The sequence below is a fragment of the Ranitomeya variabilis genome, chromosome 8 (assembly GCF_051348905.1).
Source record: "Ranitomeya variabilis isolate aRanVar5 chromosome 8, aRanVar5.hap1, whole genome shotgun sequence".
Taxonomy (NCBI): domain Eukaryota; kingdom Metazoa; phylum Chordata; class Amphibia; order Anura; family Dendrobatidae; genus Ranitomeya; species Ranitomeya variabilis.
Window position 1 is genome coordinate 72,746,846 of NC_135239.1, and position 18,612 is coordinate 72,765,457.

An 18,612-nucleotide genomic window follows, 5' to 3' on the forward strand; every position below is an offset into this window, starting at 1 on the left:
TACACTGTTATCACTATATTTGCAGGTAACAGGGCATTTGCACAAACACACAAATCTGAACAGGGAGAGCAGAAAGCCCTGATTTGCAGACCTGCTCTCAAAACCACAGGCTGGTGATTTTACAAGATTTTAAACAGGTTGTCCACTACTTTTTCATTGATGACCTAACGTCAGGATAGCTCATTAATGTCTGATCAGTCAGGGTCCGACACACTTGGCACCCCCTCCGATCAGCTGTTATCTGTGTCGTAGTCGGCGGCAATGGGCTTGAGTGAGCTGACTGTGATGTTAAGAGTTAACTCATCCTGAACTGTAACTACTTTGCACTCTCAGCCAGGGTCTTATGGTTGAGGTTCATGGAAATGAGCTGTACACTATAAAAGATAACAGCTGTCATTACAAGAGAATGACAGCAGACTGAAAAAGCAAATCAATTGCAAACTTGCTTATTTTCAGTCTATCTAACTAATGAAAGCAATTTATGAATTTGACTGCACCCCCTTTAATGACAGAAAGCTATGAAAGTTGGTTGAAAATGTAGAACATATAACATACGGACTGAGCTGAAATAAACTAAGGAGGACTCTATTGTAAAGGCATAAAATAGTGACTTATATAGATAAACAACAATCCCTGTATGAATGCGTACAATAGACAGATGAAGCCGCACTAGACCTCTTTCAATGCTTAACTGCATTATGTTTATAGGCTATAAATTGAAGCTTATAAAGAAGAGTGCATTCTTCTTATAGTTTTGTTTGGCTGCTTTGTTGCCTCTGGGACTTGAATGTGTTACAAGAACAATGAAATCAAAGGATTACTAGCGCATTTTACAGTGAAATGTGTTCCCAAGTGTAAGGAAACCCGCTTTTAGTCAAGCTTATTGGGCTCTATAGCTGGATAATAACCCAACTCACACATCCAGAAATTCATAAGAGTCAAGAAGGGAGAAAATAGGACTTTTGTGATCAGTGAGTCTTGATCTAACTCCAGTTGAAAATCTTTGGAGCAAGCTGAAGTCTGTTGGAAAAAGGAAACTTGCAAGCATACAAGAGAATCACAGTAAGGGCTCGCTCACACTGGCGAGTAGCCAGTGTATAACTTGAACGAGTGCTATGTGACATCTCATCGGATAACTCTCGCACCGATGTTCAACTATGGAGCAGTGTCAACTAGTGTATGTTTTCTCTTGTCAAGTCGGCATGAGAAAGAAATCAATGCAATTGGCAGCGTATATCAGACGGCGTGCACCCATACAAGTCTATGGGTGCGTGCAAAACATCAAATTGCATTCAGATGTCTTCCCAGTGTAGTCCAATATATGTCAACTCACAGAATGGAGAAGTTGGAGTAGTTAAGTTCTCCATCTTCAGAAAACCATCAATAGGTAAGTACCTTTGCGCTAATGAGGAAAGACAACAGCGGTACTGAAATACACAGATCTTATATACACAGTGTAAAGTGATGGTAAAAATCCTTAACAGGTTTGAACCAAAAAAAGGAAAATGAATGAAAAATTCCCACAATACAACATGCAATAAAAGGGAACTTAAAGTAGTAAACAATACAGGTAAGAGCAATAAGTATAAGCACAAAATTGAAAAAGCTATATAAATGACAGTGAAAAACAGTAATAAAAGGTATAATACATTGCAACACGTGGGGTAGAGGTCGAATCAGGCTGCAAATAGTAAATAAAAAATTAAAATCAAAAATGGATACCGGCTTGATTCGATTCAATTTTGTGCATACACTTATTGCTAAGGTTAAAATTCTTGGCCTCATGGATTGATAGTGCGGGTCTTGCACCGAGAGGGCTATAGAGGCACCGCATGGGTCTTTTATAACCGTCAGAACTAGTCGCCCACATCTAGGTTTTAAGCACCAAGAGCTGTGCTAGTTTATCTGTTATCATATGAATCAGCAACGAGAAGGATATTTAGATTTTTCTGTACTGTGACATCTACTATTGTACTTAATCTACTGTACTTTATTGGTGGAAGAGGTTTGGGATGGTAAGTGTGTGACACCTTGTTTGTAATGTTTCTACGTTTGGAAAACTTTAATTAAAACACTTGATTTAAGAAAAAAAAATGTGGACAACACCTTTAAAAATGCAGCATCAAATAAATAAGAGGTGAAAAGTATAGCCGACATTTTAACTATTATCAGCTTCCATGGATCATAGTTACATAGTGCAAAATATAAGAGTTCAGGGCTTTACTTTATCTCCGTGTCTTGATCTTGGATTTCACAAAGAAGCACATAGAGGACCCCATGCAATACTGACAGAACAAATCCTGGCACGGTGTACTGGGCTCCGTATGTATGGAGGTATTCTCCCCTGTAAGCACTGCTATATGGCTCCATAACCTTGGACAGATTTTCATTGTTTACCCACAGATGCACCATCATAAAATAGCTTTTAGTTACGGTAGATGTTATTTGGAAATTAGGATTGTGTGGACATTTGCCGTCATTATAAGAACAAATAGTTTAGTTAATGGCATTACAAACACTATCAGATTGTGTCAGGTAGAAGGTAAAACAGATGCAAAACTGTTAGATAGATAAGCTAAATATCTTATAATTATGGGTCTCATGTATCTGTCTTTATACGCCAGAAAAGTGCTACAATTCTGTTTGAGAGTCTGATGTATATCAGCCTAGATATTCTAACACTGCTGCGATTGCTTTCATTGTTTTATGACTTGTCAGAATTTGCATGTTGCTTGTACATTTGATGCAATCCGCCAGGCGGACTATACTGTCGTCTTATGGCAGCTATGGATCATCACCTATATTTTTGGAGAGCATCTTTAGTAAATTTGGTGTATCTTCCAACTTCTATCGGGTTAATTAAAAAAATCATTTTACTGGGAATCTGTCTCCAAGTTTTCACCAACTAATCTAAGTGCAGTAATGTGTTACTTTCTGGGCTGCTTGATGTCGTTTTGGTAAAGCAATATTTTATCAGTAGGAGATTATCACTAGAGGACTAGTAAATTTGCAGCCATGTAGCCCTCCATATTCATATGAGCTCTGTATAACCCTGCCCCCACCACTAATTGGCAGATGCGCTGCACTCAAAAGCGGCTCCATTTTAACAACAACATTATTACACATTTTTCATATTTTTGTGCAGATCTTCCTTTAAAATCTATATTGTATTCTACATTATTTTCATTTTGTTGTACTATTGTAGTTTTATTGCCAACAGGTAGTACCAGGTCAGAGAGGGAGCTCTGTTCTTCCTCATAGCAGCAGAAGGAACACAACTAGGGATGGGGAGACTGGTGGAAGTTTGCCATCTGGTACCTGATCCAAACTTTATATAGAGTTCTGTTTGGGTACCAGAACAAACCCGAACTTCCACCAGAACCTGAACCCCATTGGAAATAATGAATGCCCGAACAGCTAAGAAAAGAAAAAAAATTCCCTTTCTTTTTCGCCCCACCACGGACTTACCCCAAACACTACATCGCACTTAAGCAGAAAGTCCGTGCTCAGCGTTCAGGCCTCAACAGTGACTGTCCGGTATGAATGACCAACATTTCTGTCTGGTTCGCCCATATCTAAACACAACATGGCATTACACTGCATATTAACAATAACTAACCATAACTATATTCTTACATTAAGATACCTAGTAATTACACAGAAGCACGTTGACTTAGTGGAAAATGCTTTGACCACAGCCTTTATTAAAAATTAATTAATACATACAGTAGATAACCAACAATAATTCATGTAATAAACTTCTTACAACCAAAACCGCTGCTTAGCCAAAGCTCAAGCCCGTTTACTTGCTGTCCATTCAGCTTTGTGACCGACGAACCCATAAACACTGCACTCACCAAGGCCTGTGTGCAGAGAATGATTCCTTCACTATTCCTCTCCTGGCGACCACTATAGCCCTCTGCTTCTCTGATACTGCGGAGCTTCGGAACCACTGGAATACCATGATCGCACCGCTAAAACAGAGTGTTTAGAGTGCCTCCTAGCCATAATGTTTTGTAGCAGCCACACTGCAGGAGAATCTTAGCCCACGGGCACACGGAAGGAGCTGCAGAAAGTCACAGCTCAGGTAGGAGAATCTGTCAACTGGACAATTATTAGTTGTGTACTCCACAAATCTGACCTTTATGGTAGAGTGGAAAGAAGAAAGCCGTTTCTGAAAGCAGGCCATAAGAAGTCCCATTTACAGTTTGCAAAAAGCTATTAAGGGGACGTAGCAAGCAGGTGGAAGAAGGTGCACAGGCCCGATGATATCAAAGTAGAACTTTTTGGGCTCAAAGCAAAACGCTAAACTAACACTGCACATCACCCTGAAAACAGCATCCCCATCATCAAACATTGTAGTGGCAGCATCATGCTGTGGGGAGACTTTTCTTCAGCAGGGACATGGAAGCTGGCCAGAGTTGATAGGAAGAAGGATGGAGCTATATACAGGGCAATCCTGGAAGAATACTTGTTAGAGGCTGCAAAAGACTTGAGACTGGAGCATTGGTTCACCTTCCAGAAGGACACCAAGCCTAAACATCCTGCCAGAGCTACAATGGATGGTTAAGATCAAAGTATATTCATGTGTGTGACTGGCCCCGTCACAGTCCAGACCTAAATCCCATTGAGACCCTGTGGCAAGACTTGAGAATTGATTTTTACAGACGCCTCCATCCAATCTCAGTGAGCGAAAGCGAGTGTTCAAAGAATGGGCAAAAGTTTCAGCCTCTAGATTTATAAAGATGGTAGAGACAGACCCCAAAAGAACTGCAGCAGTAATGACAGGGAAAGGCATTCCTATAAAGTATTGACTCGGGGGGCTGAATACAAATGCACGTCACAATTTTCAGATTTGCATATTTAAAGTCTTTAGAAAGCCATGTATCATTTCCTTTACACTTCACAAATACTTGCTGCTTTGTGTTGGCTATTGGCTATTTAATATCTAATACATAGGTTTTGGATGAGCTAATGCTGTAGGTTTACATACGTGTAATGGGGCCGGCGTATGACGTTATCTGTCTAATATCCCTATAGAACATATGCCATATGTGTTTATAAGGTTTCTTATGAAGCTGTACTGCAGATGTCTGCTCAGGTTGTATACGACCCTTTGGCTCTATAGGACGGCGGGTTGTCATCGTCTGTTATTAGTTTTTTATTGCCAGCTTTCAGCTTATATTTTCTGTATGATACAGTTACATTAGGACCACATGGGAAACACCTCAGCCGCATTTGCATTGATAATTTGGATACATGAATGCACATCAGTCGGAGATCTAATGTAATGTGCTAAATGCTTACTAATTTTAACATAAATTCATTTGCAGCATCCGGGTTTCCCGCCAATGCCAATTAGTGACTTTGTCTGCAGATCATTATCTTGCTAATATGAGCATATTCTGCTGGTTGTGATGTTTAGAAATTAATCCTGGCATTTTTATAATACTGGAGGTTTCTTAGATAAAGTAAGGTCTACCCACCTAGTTAAGAACACAAATACACTGCGGCATTATGTGGGATGCAGAAATATCATATTTCTAGTAGATTACATTTAGCTAGGTCATTATTTTTTATTTCTCAGTCCTACTAAGAAGGAACTTTTATTAAATAATGTCTGTAGACTGGGTTGCTTGATATGGGTGTCTGGCATCTATTATTAGGCAACAATGGCAGTGAAGCCCTGTCATACTGCCTGGTCTTAATATATTGCATTCATCATATTATATAGCACTGTGCACCTACAATTGATATTTTTGCCTTTCTACCCAATTAATTATTCTCCTTTTTCTGCTCTATGTAGCAACAGCAAGTCTATTATCCCTGCATTTATCATCCCCCTCTTCAATTCTGGGACCTAGCGTCTTCTCTCCTCCCCCTGCCATAGAGTTTTGCAGTGATTCATGACTTGTGCAGAGAAAATTGACCTCCTATTTCTACATAGAGCTTAGAAGGATTCAGCTAGTCAGTTCTTAATCACGTGATGTCATAAACCTAATGGAAAAGAGAGGAAGTAGCTGAGTAGAAAGGCAAAATGAGCAATTGTGAATACACGGCACTATATAATATGATGGCTGCAATATATTAAGAGGATAAGAACTTTGATGGGAGGAGGAAGAGTGCTTCTTTAATATCACTATGTTGCCCTTTAAAGAATAAGCCAGTAGATCCCTTTATGACTTCTAAGCACTTATTCAGCAGCGAGAAATCACGTTTTGAGGTTGTGTCTGGAAGTGCATTGAGTCGGAAAGATGCACTTCTAAATTCTCAGGCTCATGCTGTATTCCCAGCCTAGCAGTACCCACACTTGGTTGATTGAGAGCAGGTCAGTGGCTGTGTAACAGAGCAAACAACATAGTAGGGAATAGCTGGAAGTGCATCATAACTTCCCATTGCACTTCTAGGCACAAGTTCAGAATGCAATGTTTTGAATCTGGAACAGTGCTTTGGGTCATAAAGGGATCAAGTGGCTTATCTTTTAAAGGGTAACACAACTATATTAATGGTTTGAGAGGGGGAAGTAAAAGTTTCTGACAAATTCCAGTTAAGATTCCTGAGTCCCTTAATAAATTAGTCTTATTTTTGTCCAGTGCTCTTTACCCTAACACCAGAATATTAAATGCCAGTCTGAAGGGGGTTGTCCACTATTAGGACAACCCCTTCTAAAACCAAATGTTCGGCCCCGATGAAAAAATAAAGCCTATACACACTTCCCGTGCCAATGCCATTCTAGAGATCTCGGACTTCCTCTTCACGTTCAGTTTGTCCAAAGGCTGAGACAGTGACGCCAGTGCTGATTGGGGGTCGGGCATTACGTGTCACAACACCGCATCATAGCCCCGGAGAGAGCGAGTGCCGGCACGGGAGGTGAGTATAGACTTTATTATTTTATCAGGGCCGAACATTTGGTTTAAGAAGCTGTTCCAGTATTCTGTAGACCTGATATTTACAGACTTGTCAAGATGAACAGACCATTGTGTGACGACTTATTTTCTGTCTCTTAGTTGTGGCCATATATGTTGTCAGTCCATAGTGAATAAATATAGGTGAATATTGAGGAGTATATCATTGTCATGCCATTACGTTTTTAAAGGGACTACCTTATATAATTAAATGTTTCTCTAAAAAATAGACCACCATTATTAATGATCTGTAATACGAATGTATTATTGATAACTTGCTACAATATCATATAATACTGATGAATACATATTGCACATGCTTAAAATATGCTTATGAATGTAATAGTATGCAGGTACTGAGTATGTTACCACGGAACAGACAGACCAACAGTTGAGGGGTTTAATAACAGGAATCAGGTTCTCCTCGCAGGGAGGAAGCAATGGGAAATAACTAGCAATAAAACAGTGCAAAAATATGGGAGTCAAACAATGTAACAGGAGTAAGCAAGATTTCTTGAGAAAAGAACACTTATCAGTCTGATGAGGACTTACTTGAAGGGTCTTCTTCTCCAACGTAGGCGCCGAGAAACAGCGGCACTTGTCGTCCCTCTGTTGTCCGTGGGCTGAGTAGTCTCTAGGAGCCTGCTGCCTGGGGTTTCGGGAGTTAATGTGGTATGCACAGGCTCTGAGTCTTTAGCTTTTACAGCACAGCCAAAATCAGGGGCTCTGCACTGTTAAGTCTCTGTACCAGGAATCAGGGGCTCTGCACTGTTAAGTCTCTGTACCAGGAATCAGGGGCTCTGCACTTTTAAGTCTCTGTACCAGGAATCACAGTCTCTGTACTGATACCGTGGAGACCAGGGGGTCAAAGTCTCTGCACGGGCCAGTGTCTCTACACGGGTCTCAAAGCACCCCTCTCCAGTCACAGCAGAGTCCGCTTTCATGTACTCACAAGATGCAGTCTTTCTGGGCAGTCTCCCTGTATTTGTCCTCAGACCGGGAGCTCTCTCTCTCCCGGAGCGCAGCTGCACCCTGCTCTGACTGCTGCTCACGCTGCTCTGCCCCTTGCGTCCGTGCCTTTCCCGCTCTCTGCCCGCTTCCTTCCTGTCCCAGTCTCCAAGATTGCCCCCTAGGGAACCTGCAGCACAGCTCAATGGTTCCAGGCACAGAGCCGAGAAGGTAACCGCCCCCAGCCTCTTCTGGTGTTTCACCTCCTTACATGTACATCTGGCCTTACATATCTTCAGGCACTGCAGGCATAGCACTGTTTCTGAATATGTCCAGGATACTATGTATATGGCTATAATTTCCACACAAGGTGCCTGTTATTGCTAATAGTGCCGCATCACCAACACATGGCCTGAGATCAGCATTAAAGCTACAGGTCCAAACAATGAAACATAGGAGGTTTGGAGTTCTCCATAATATATACCTACTATGGAAAACACAATTTCCGTTAGAGTTTATTTTTAAAGAAAAGTTTCAGAAACTTTAACCACCCTCCAAATTTAAAGGATAAGCAAGTTGGTCTCTTTATGACCCCAAAGTGCTGGTCCAGCAGTCAGAAATTGTGTTTTTGTGTCTGAAAGTGCATTGGGGCATGATGATGCACTCTCTATCTGTATTTCCCTACTTAGCAGCACCCTGTCCTGCCGATTGCTCTGATACAATGGCCACTAGCCTATTAAACGACCTGTCAATCAGCAGGGGAGGATGCAGCTAGTTATTAAATACAGCCTGCAGCTCAGGAGCTGTAAGTGCATCATCACATTCCAATGCACTCCCAGACCCAACTACAAAACGTGATTTCTGGATCAGTGCTTTAAGGTCATTAAAGAATTGCCTGGCTCATATTTTAAAGGGCAAAATGATCTTATGTATGGTTTGGAGATGGGTGTACATTTTTGACTGGGTGTCTTTAAGCTGACATTGGAATTCCGTTGTGCTGGTGTGTGAAAGATAAATCTACCTTCTTCACATCTCTAAGTGTTTTTGAGAATATTCTATTTCTAATCTTTCATTTTTGTTGCATTTAACTTACAGGTTTACCAAAGTTGCAGGTTATTCGACCTTACAACGGTTACCCAGCACCTCCAGTAAACAATGGCCCTTCGCTCACCATACAGGTTGGAGACACCATTGAGTTAATCAGGGCAGATCCCCTCAGCCTGTTTTGGCAGGTAGGTGTTTGGTCATATTGTTGTATCAGAGATTATTCCAGGGAAGATGCTTGATAATTCACCCATGAGATGCAGCAATCATTACTGATTGTGGCATTTATGCAATATAAAATGATAGAATTCACTTTGCTCCATCCGCTTCAACCCCAGCATTCTGATCATGTTGGAGAACACAATTGTCACGACACAGCTGTCGGGTGACCCGGGACCAGGGGCTCCTTCCCTGTCCCTAACATTAGGAGGTTCCCTAGCTCGCGCTACTTCCCGGGATACTTCTGAAGGTGAAGATGCCGGGGCCTCCACCCTTGCTTTATCTCCTGTCCTGAGTTAGCCCTTCATCTGTTCTCTTTACCCTCCCAGGGAAGAGGTGCGCTACTGTGCACCGCAGTACACCAACTTGACAAACAAGGCTATACAAACAAGGGTAACGCCTCCAAAACTCCTTCTCATATGAACACCTCTCCTAAGCCATGCAGCAAAAGCTAGCTCTGACAAAGGTTTGAATCAGGACCCAGATTATAAAGGGGATGGGGTGGCTAACTGAGCTCAGCTAAGAGCTCAGAGTTTCCAACATTACTGATTAACCCTTCTTCTGCCAAAATAACAACATTAAAAAGAAGTGCTACTTCTTAGCCCAGGAATAGGAACAATCAGACGCTGCAGTCTTCTGGCTCCTCTCTGTTGTGATAACCCCATGACAGCCATCCATATTTTGTCTCCCTCGCACATAATGTTCGATCCTCTAAAAACCTGCTTCTTTTCTCTGCTTTTGTATGTTCCTCACCAAAACTCCTCCAAGACTTGTACCGGGTGTCTCATCCTCTGAGACTCAATGCCTCAGCACATTCAATTATCTCCCACTTTTGGAACCTTCAAACGGAACCTGAAAACTCATCTGTTCAAAAACACCTATAGCCGACAATGACCCTGCTGCCACCTCACTACCCGCTGTAACCCCCGACCTACTGTCTCCTTGCCCAACAACCAGTAGATTGTAAGCCCATGAGGGCAACGTCCACTCCCCTTTCTGTATCTGTCTAACAGTCTCTTTATTTGCTTAAATAAATATATATATATATATATATATATATATATATATATATATATATATATATAAATTTATATAACCCCTTTTACAGATGTAGATCACCCTGAATTTAAGGGTGCTTTAAATAATAATATGAGCCATTTCATGCAAAGAAATGGTGTAAACTGTAGCTATTTATATGCAAATAACACTCTTTAATTATCAATTACACCAAGTGATTGATGCTTAGTGTTATCAAGGGGTGTTACTTTGGGTATATATAGCTATACTTTACACCATCATGTTAATAAAGAAGGATATTCTTCTCATCCAAGTGCTCCAGGTCGTCTGATCGCACTGCACCCATCCACATGTGAACAGAACTATAGGATTGTGCTGCTGGTTTTAGACATTTAAATAAAGAACTGCTTCTCGTCAAAAGTCCTTCTGGATTGGTGCCTTGGACACTTTTTGTCTTTTCCTTTTGGAGGATATTTTTCTAGCACTCTGATCACAATTTGATTCTGTCATTGTGATTGCCATAGCCGACATCTCCATAATAATAGCCCTGGGAGTAATTGAAGTCCAATTGTTGATCTGTTGTATTGCCGGTTAGGGTACATGACTTATCGGATACATATTATGATTTTTATGCATATTTTCCATCTATATACCGTATATAAGAGGCATCGTGATTACTCGCTAATCCCGCCCCCTGCACAGTAGCTCCGCCCCCACACATCACACATAATCCCGCCCCCCACCCCATTACCACACACAATCCCGCCCCCCACCCCATTACCACACACAATCCCGCCCCCACCACATTACCACACATAATCCCACCCGCCCACCACATTACCACACATAATCCCACCCCCCCACCACATTACCACACATAATCCCACCCCCCACCACATTACCACACATAATCCCACCCCCACCACATTACCACACACAATCCGCCCCCCACCACATTATCACACACAATCCCGCACCCCCACCACATCACCACACACAATCCCGCCCTCCACCACATTACCACACACAATCCCGCCCCTGCACCACATTACCACACACAATCCCGCCCCCACCACATTACCACACACAATCCGCCCCCCACCACATTACCACACACAATCCCGCCCCCCCCACATTACCACACACAATCCCGCCCCCCCCACATTACCACACACAATCCCGCCCTCCCACCACATTACCACACACAATCCCGCCCTCCCACCACATTATCACACACAATCCCGCACCCCCACCACATCACCACACACAATCCCGCCCTCCACCACATTACCACACACAATCCCGCCCCTGCACCACATTACCACACACAATCCCGCCCCCACCACATTACCACACACAATCCGCCCCCCACCACATTACCACACACAATCCCGCCCTCCCACCACATTACCACACACAATCCCGCCCTCCCACCACATTACCACACACAATCCCACCCTCCCACCACATTACCACACACAATCCCGCACCCCCACCACATCACCACACACAATCCCGCCCTCCACCACATTACCACACACAATCCCGCCCCTGCACCACATTACCACACACAATCCCGCCCCCACCACATTACCACACACAATCCCGCCCCCCCCACATTACCACACACAATCCCGCCCTCCCACCACATTACCACACACAATCCCGCCCTCCCACCACATTACCACACATAATCCCGCCCCCCACCACATTACCACACATAATCCCACCCACCACATTACCACACACAATCCCGCCCCCCACCACATTACCACATATAATCCCGCCCCCCCACCACATTACCACACATAATCCCGCCCCCACCACATTACTACACATAATCCCGCCCCCCCACCACATTACCACACATAATCCCGCCTCCCACCAAATTACCACACATAATCCCACCTGTTATGGACCTGGTGGTTAGGAGCACCCGGAATGACCTGATGAGTAAACTAGAAATTGGAACAAGCTCTGGGAAAGTGGGAACTCTGCTGACCGCAAACACTACTCCTATCACACACACTAGAAATAGCCGTGGAGCGTACCTAACTCTCCCTAGACGCCTCTTCACAGCCTAAGAGCTAACTACCCCTAAAGATAGAAATAGAAGCCTAACCTTGCCTCAGAGAAATTCCCCAAAGGTAAAGGCAGCCCCCACATATATTGACTGTGAGTTAAGAGGAAAGTCACAAACACAGGGATGAAACAGGTTTTAGCAAAGGAGGCCAGACTTCACTAATTTAGTCAGAGGAAAGAAAAGGGAACTATGCGGTCAGCACAAAAGACTACAAAAGCCACGCAGAGTAAGCAAAAAGACTCCCCACACCGACTCACGGTGTGGAGGTGCCACTCTGCACCCCAGAGCTTCCAGCTAGCAAGGGAATATCATAATAGCAAGCTGGACTAGAAATAGCAGTACTAAGAAATATATTCAGGAAGCAGTAACAAAAAATGAACTAGCAAAGACTTAGCTTCTGCTGGAGTAGACAGGTCCTCAGAGAAGTCCAAGAGAGATCTGAACCAATACTGAAAACATTGACAGCTGGCATCAAGTAACGATCTGAGTGGAGTTAAATAGGGAAGCCAGTATAGCAATAAACGAGAGCAGCTGACAAAGCCAACCTCAGTGACCAGCAGTTCCGCTCAAAGCCACCAGAGGGAGTCCAAGAGCAGAACTAACCAAAGTACCATTCATGACCACAGGAGGGAGTCCGAGAATGGAATTCACAACACCCACCCCCACCACATTACCACACATAATCCCACCCCCCACCACATTACCACACATAATCCCGCCCCCCACCACATTACCACACATAATCCCGCCCCCACCACATTACCATATAATCCTGCCCCCCACCACATTACCACACATAATCCGGCCCCCCACCACATTACCACACATAATCCCGCCCCCCACCACATTACCACACATAATCCCACCCCCACCACATTACCACACATAATCCCGCCCCCCGACCACATTACCACACATAATCCCGCCCCCCACCACATTACCACACATAATACCGCCCCCCACCACATTACCACACATAATCTCGCCCGCTCACCACATTACCACACATAATCCCGCCCCCCACCACATTACCACACACAATCCCGCCCCCCCACATTACCACACATAATCCCGCCCCCCACCACATTACCACACATAATCCCACCCCCCACCATATTACCACACATAATCCCGCCCTCCCACCACATTACCACACATAATCCCGCCCCCCACCACATTACCACATGAGGCTCCATCCCCACACATTACCACACGAGGCTCCGTCCCCACACATTATTACCACATGAGGCTCCGTCTCCACACATTACCATACGAGGCTCCGTCCCTCCACATTACCACACGAGGCTCCGTCCCCACACATTACCACACGAGGCTCCGTCCCCACACATTACCACACGAGGCTCCGTCCCCACACATTACCACACGAGGCTCCATCCTCACACATTACCACACGAGGCTCCGTCCCCACACATTACCACACGAGGCTCTGTCCCCACACATTACCACACGAGGCTCTGTCCGCACACATTACCACACGAATCCAGTTTGCTTTTGATTTTACACTGTATTAGTATTATTCTGATTTTTAATTATTATTATTGTTATTAACTTCATTTTAAGTTAATTTACCACCTGCGTAAGCGCTATTGAATGTTGTCATTATTTACTTTAGTTTAATCACCAGCAGCGTTAATTAGATAGCAATGAGCATGCCGAGCGTTAGCTGGCTGGAAACAGCTAGTTGTGTATATTTTTTTATTTTTGGACAAAAAAAAACCTAGTTTCGTTATTCTGTTTCAGGGAAAAAATATTGCCACGGGAGAGCTTGGCTTTTTTCCAAGTGATGCAGTAAAACCAAGCCCATGTGTAAGTATGAATTTACCTTCCCAATAAAATGCGGATAGGTGCCTTTTATATCTGAGTGCTGTGCGTGAAAACCCCTGCTTCACATGGACAGCACTCGGGCCGATGTTATTTCATTTGGCTGTTCAGATGACAATTTTTTTCACATGGATCTAATGGGTGCGCAAAAAATATTGGATTTTATACTGATCATCCATATAGCATCCAATTTTTACGAATACATTGCAGTTCTTAACATAAAAAACTGTATTTGGTCTTGCAAAATGTTATTAACTCTTGATGTAAAAAAAAGATGGAAGGTGAAAAACAGTTTGCACACAGTTTACAATGCAGATGAAAAATCATCCTTGTTTTTCTGGATCAAAATCAGACATCTTTTGTTATGCACTTAGCCTAAGCACCAGAATTTTCAGTCCAACTATCATACCCAATTTACTTTGCAGTCGGTCCAAAGCATTGATGAAAGTAATGGAGTTCTGCAGCCATTATGTCTCATGTGGCTATTAGTGATGAGCTATACAGTGTTATCCCAGCATGTTCGGGTGCTAACCCAGTGTCTTCGACATGCTTGATAAATATGTTCAAGTCCCCGAACCTGCATGTCTCGTGGTTGTTCGACGTCCGCCCAACATGCAGGAATTTACCAACAAACAGGTAATCCCTGCATGTGTTGCGACTGTCGAACATCTGCAAGACATGCAGGTGCGGGGTCTCGAACATATTTTTCGAGCACGTCGAAGACCCTCAGTTAGCACCCGAGCATGCTGGGATAACACCTTATCCAAGCACGTTTGCTCATCACTAGTGGCTATGCACCCAGTATTTACTAGACTGCAGATACAGCAGTAAATGGATAAAGTTGGGTACATCGACCTACTGGATGAGCATCGTCATCTTTACTGTAGTATGCGCTAATTCACTCTATTTTTCTGTCCTCCAAATGTCACTTGTTGCACAGAAGTTTAATTAACCGTAATAATTGATTAATATATGAGCGTGTTTGGAGACTAATTAGAGGTGGCATGATAGAATCCTACTCTAGAACTTATGTTCGACACTTTCTAAAAAGGATTAGGATATAGTTTCTTACCGGGTTCACACTGACTGTAAAACATTGTAAGGCTGCAGTCACACGTTCAGTATTTGGTCAGTATTTTACATCAGTATTTGGAAGCCAATACCAGGAGTGGAACAATTAGAGGAAAAGTATAACAGAAATCCGTCACCACTTCTGGATTTATCACCCACTCCTGGTTTTGGCTACAAATACTGATGTAAAATGCTGACCAAATACTGAGAGTGTGACTGCAGCCTAAGAGTTTCATCTGGAAAATTCCGACTATTTTTTTTCTCACGTGTCATCCGTGTGCAGTCCGTATACAATCCGTTTTTGGTTCAGCAGCAACTTCAGTATTAATAATTTACAGGCCCATTTACAATTTCCTTTGTTACAGAACTAAAATGTATCTATAATAAATGGATGCTATAATGTGATTCTGATTTTTTTGCATTCTAGTAGACTTGAATGGACACTCGGGAGAAACTAGTGCATACTGTGATTTTTTTTCACATGCAGATTCCGTCATTCTGTCAATGAAAAAAATCTCTCGTCTGCATGGTCCCATTGAATAACATCGGTCCTAGTGTTGTCTGTCTGTTGTCCGTTGTTTTACAGAACGAAAATACGGTCATGTGAACAAGTCGTCAGGGTTTGTGCCCACATTGCATTTCCTGTGCAAAAATGGCGTGGTTGAGCTGCTTATTTGACAACTTGCATTGCAAAGAGTGAAGTGAGCTCCGGTGTCTGCTCTGTACATGCTGCGTATTCCAAATCCACAGTTCTGGTCAATTAATGCTGCTGATATTGTTTGTAGTGGGTGGATGAGATATCTTAAAAATAAAAATACAGATGGGAAATCCGCAAAGTTTTTTTGAGAGCATATCCATTGGCAGTAAATTAAGGAAAATTTTGTAGATATTAACACTTTTTTGTCCTGAGCTATGGCTTAATCACAGGAGGAGTGCTGAAATTGTACATCTATAGCAAGAAGGCTTCAATATCAACAAGGAGATCCTTTACTGTGCTGAAGTGTAAATACACTAAAAAGTTACGCTTTTTAGGTTTCTGGGGATGGATTGTTGATCCAGGAATTTATTCTAAGGGCCTTACTGAGAGTCGGAAAATAAATTGGCTTTTGCCTTATGGGGTTTTTTCTTTCTCAGGACCAACATTGGAAGAGAATAGGCTGGATTGATGTATGACTTTTTGAGTTGCTAGCCTTACAGAATGTGGTTCTAGATCTTTTACTCATCTCTTTTCCCATAGCAGATGCCAAAGCCAGTAGATTACTCCGGGCAGCCATGGTGAGTACATGAAGTTCAGTCTTTAAACTTCTTTCATTGAAATCACTACAATAACTAGTCACCTAGTGATTTAGAAGAGAGTTCATATGAAAGCACATTCTCTGGTGTACTTCTATATATTTATCCTAATAAGATTCTATACTATAAACGGACAAAACCCTGCGGCCAGTAGCAGCCAATCAGCCATACCACTACAGAACCAATCTAATTTCTAATAAGCACAATCTAAAAAGTTAGGCAATAGTAGAAAATATTTAAATACAGTGGCATACTGGGTTGCTGGGATTTACCCAATCCTGATGCAGGATGTGATTAGTAGAATAAATTTGTATTATATTCATCCTATTTGTGTGACACAGTGACTTCACATTGCCTTCTTGATCCATGGTTAGTAGATACTGTAGCTTACAGTCCTCCTTGTTCCCATGGTTGCTACATACTGTGGCTTACAGTGGAGCCTACCCACAGATTGCTTCCCCTCTCCACACAGACTTCCACCCATGGTCAGGGCTTTGGACCATTAGCATTATTGGTATGATGGGGTTTTTTTATGGGATTGAGGTTTTCATTTTATTGGGCTGTTACATTCTGTAGTCCTTCCTCTCCCTTCCCCTTGCATGCCATATGTGCCTATCTTATAACAGTCATTTTTTGAGTTATATTTCAGACTCTATTCTCAGGCACATCTTTTCCAGGGCCTTTTTTGGTTGTACTCCATTACCATGATCTGCACAGTATTGCAGTTATTTTGCACAGGAATTATGCACCTCATGCTGGGGGCTATGGTTTTGCAACATTGACACCACACCATTGAGTGGTTATTCATTCTTATATCTTGACTGTGTGGGTAGATCCTTTGGATCATCTTATTGGGGGAAGCATATTTTTCTTGTGGGACGTCATTTTCCCTATCATAGGATTTGACAATTATTCCAGCATAGGCATGTTGTTGTTTTTGCATTCTTTGCAATTTTAAATGTTTTTAAGTGTTGTGTGTTACTGTTCTTTGCATACACATATATGTAGTTTTTGAGGTTCATTGCCAATTAAAAGTTTATATATTTTTCATTTATTATTGTCTGGAGGTGTTCCTTTACATATGGGCATGATCTTTGTCTCGCTGTTTTTTTCATGTTTTGTTACAGCCCATAGTGAACCTTCCTTTTTCTGATACATTTGGTGGTGCCCTCCACCTATCCACTTGTTTACAGTCTTCCTTGTTCCCATGGTTAGTACATACTGTAGCTTACAGTCTTCCTTGTTCCCATGGTTGGTACATACTGTAGCTTACAGTCTTCCTTGTTCCCATGGTTACTACATACTGTAGCTCAGTGATTTTCAACCAGTGTTCCGCGGCACACTAGTGTGCCGTGACACATGGTCGGGTGTGCCGCGGGGAAAGTTCCCCAAACTATGGTGCCCCCTTTGTTTTGTTCCCCGGCAATGCGCAGCGATGCGCAGCGATGCGCAGTCACGGAGTAACACATGCGCGAGCTTTGAACGCTCGCGCGACTTAATGACGTCACCGAGGACGGCACGTCATCCTGAGAGCGGAGAGCATTTGCCCGCCGCCAAGGTAATGCCCGCCAATAATGCTGTGTATAATCATTAAGTCAGCAACAGCTCATTAACCCCTTCCCGACCTTATGTAAACACTTATGTACCCCCCCACCACCACCACCGATCTCCTCTCCGGTCCTCCGTCCGGTGCTCCGCTCCCCTCCGTCGTCCTGTCCGCTCCCCCGTCCTCCTGCCCGCTCCCCCCATGCTCCGATGCCACCCCCCCGTCCTCCGATCCACCCCCCATGCTCAGATCCCCCCCCTCATACTTACCGGGCCTCACGGTGTCCGTCCGTCTTCTCCATGAGCGCCGCCATCTTCCAAAATGGCGGGCGCATGCGCAGTGCGCCCGCCGAATCTGCCGGCTGGCAGATTTGTTCCAGGTATATTTTGATCACTGAGATATAGCCTATCACAGTGATCAAAATAAAAAAATTGTAAATGACCCCCCCCTTATCACCCCCATAGGTAGGGACAATAATAAAAAAAAAGAAAATATTTTTTTTTCTTTTTCCACTAGGGTTAGGGTTAGAACTAGGGTTAGAACTAGGGGTAGGGGTAGGGTTAGGGTTAGGGGTAGGGTTAGGGGTAGGGTTAGGGTTAGGGCATGTGCACAAAAAAAACTAAAAACAGGGAGAGACTGAGAAC

The 18,612-nt window shown here is 43.2% G+C and overlaps 1 protein-coding gene across 3 annotated transcripts in view; it reads left to right on the forward strand.

Annotated features, from left to right (window-relative positions):
* The window catches only part of VAV3 (vav guanine nucleotide exchange factor 3), a 248,480-nt gene that overhangs the window by 205,961 nt on the left and 23,907 nt on the right, over positions 1 to 18,612 (forward strand). For 2 of the 3 annotated variants that reach the window (XM_077277487.1, XM_077277486.1), the window contains exons 20-22: positions 8,949 to 9,085; positions 13,978 to 14,043; positions 16,370 to 16,404. In XM_077277487.1, the coding sequence (XP_077133602.1) occupies positions 8,949 to 9,085; positions 13,978 to 14,043; positions 16,370 to 16,404 (238 nt within the window). Of the gene's footprint in view, positions 1 to 8,948; positions 9,086 to 13,977; positions 14,044 to 16,366; positions 16,405 to 18,612 lie in introns of all 3 variants that reach the window. The other variant, XM_077277485.1, reaches the window with a different exon arrangement.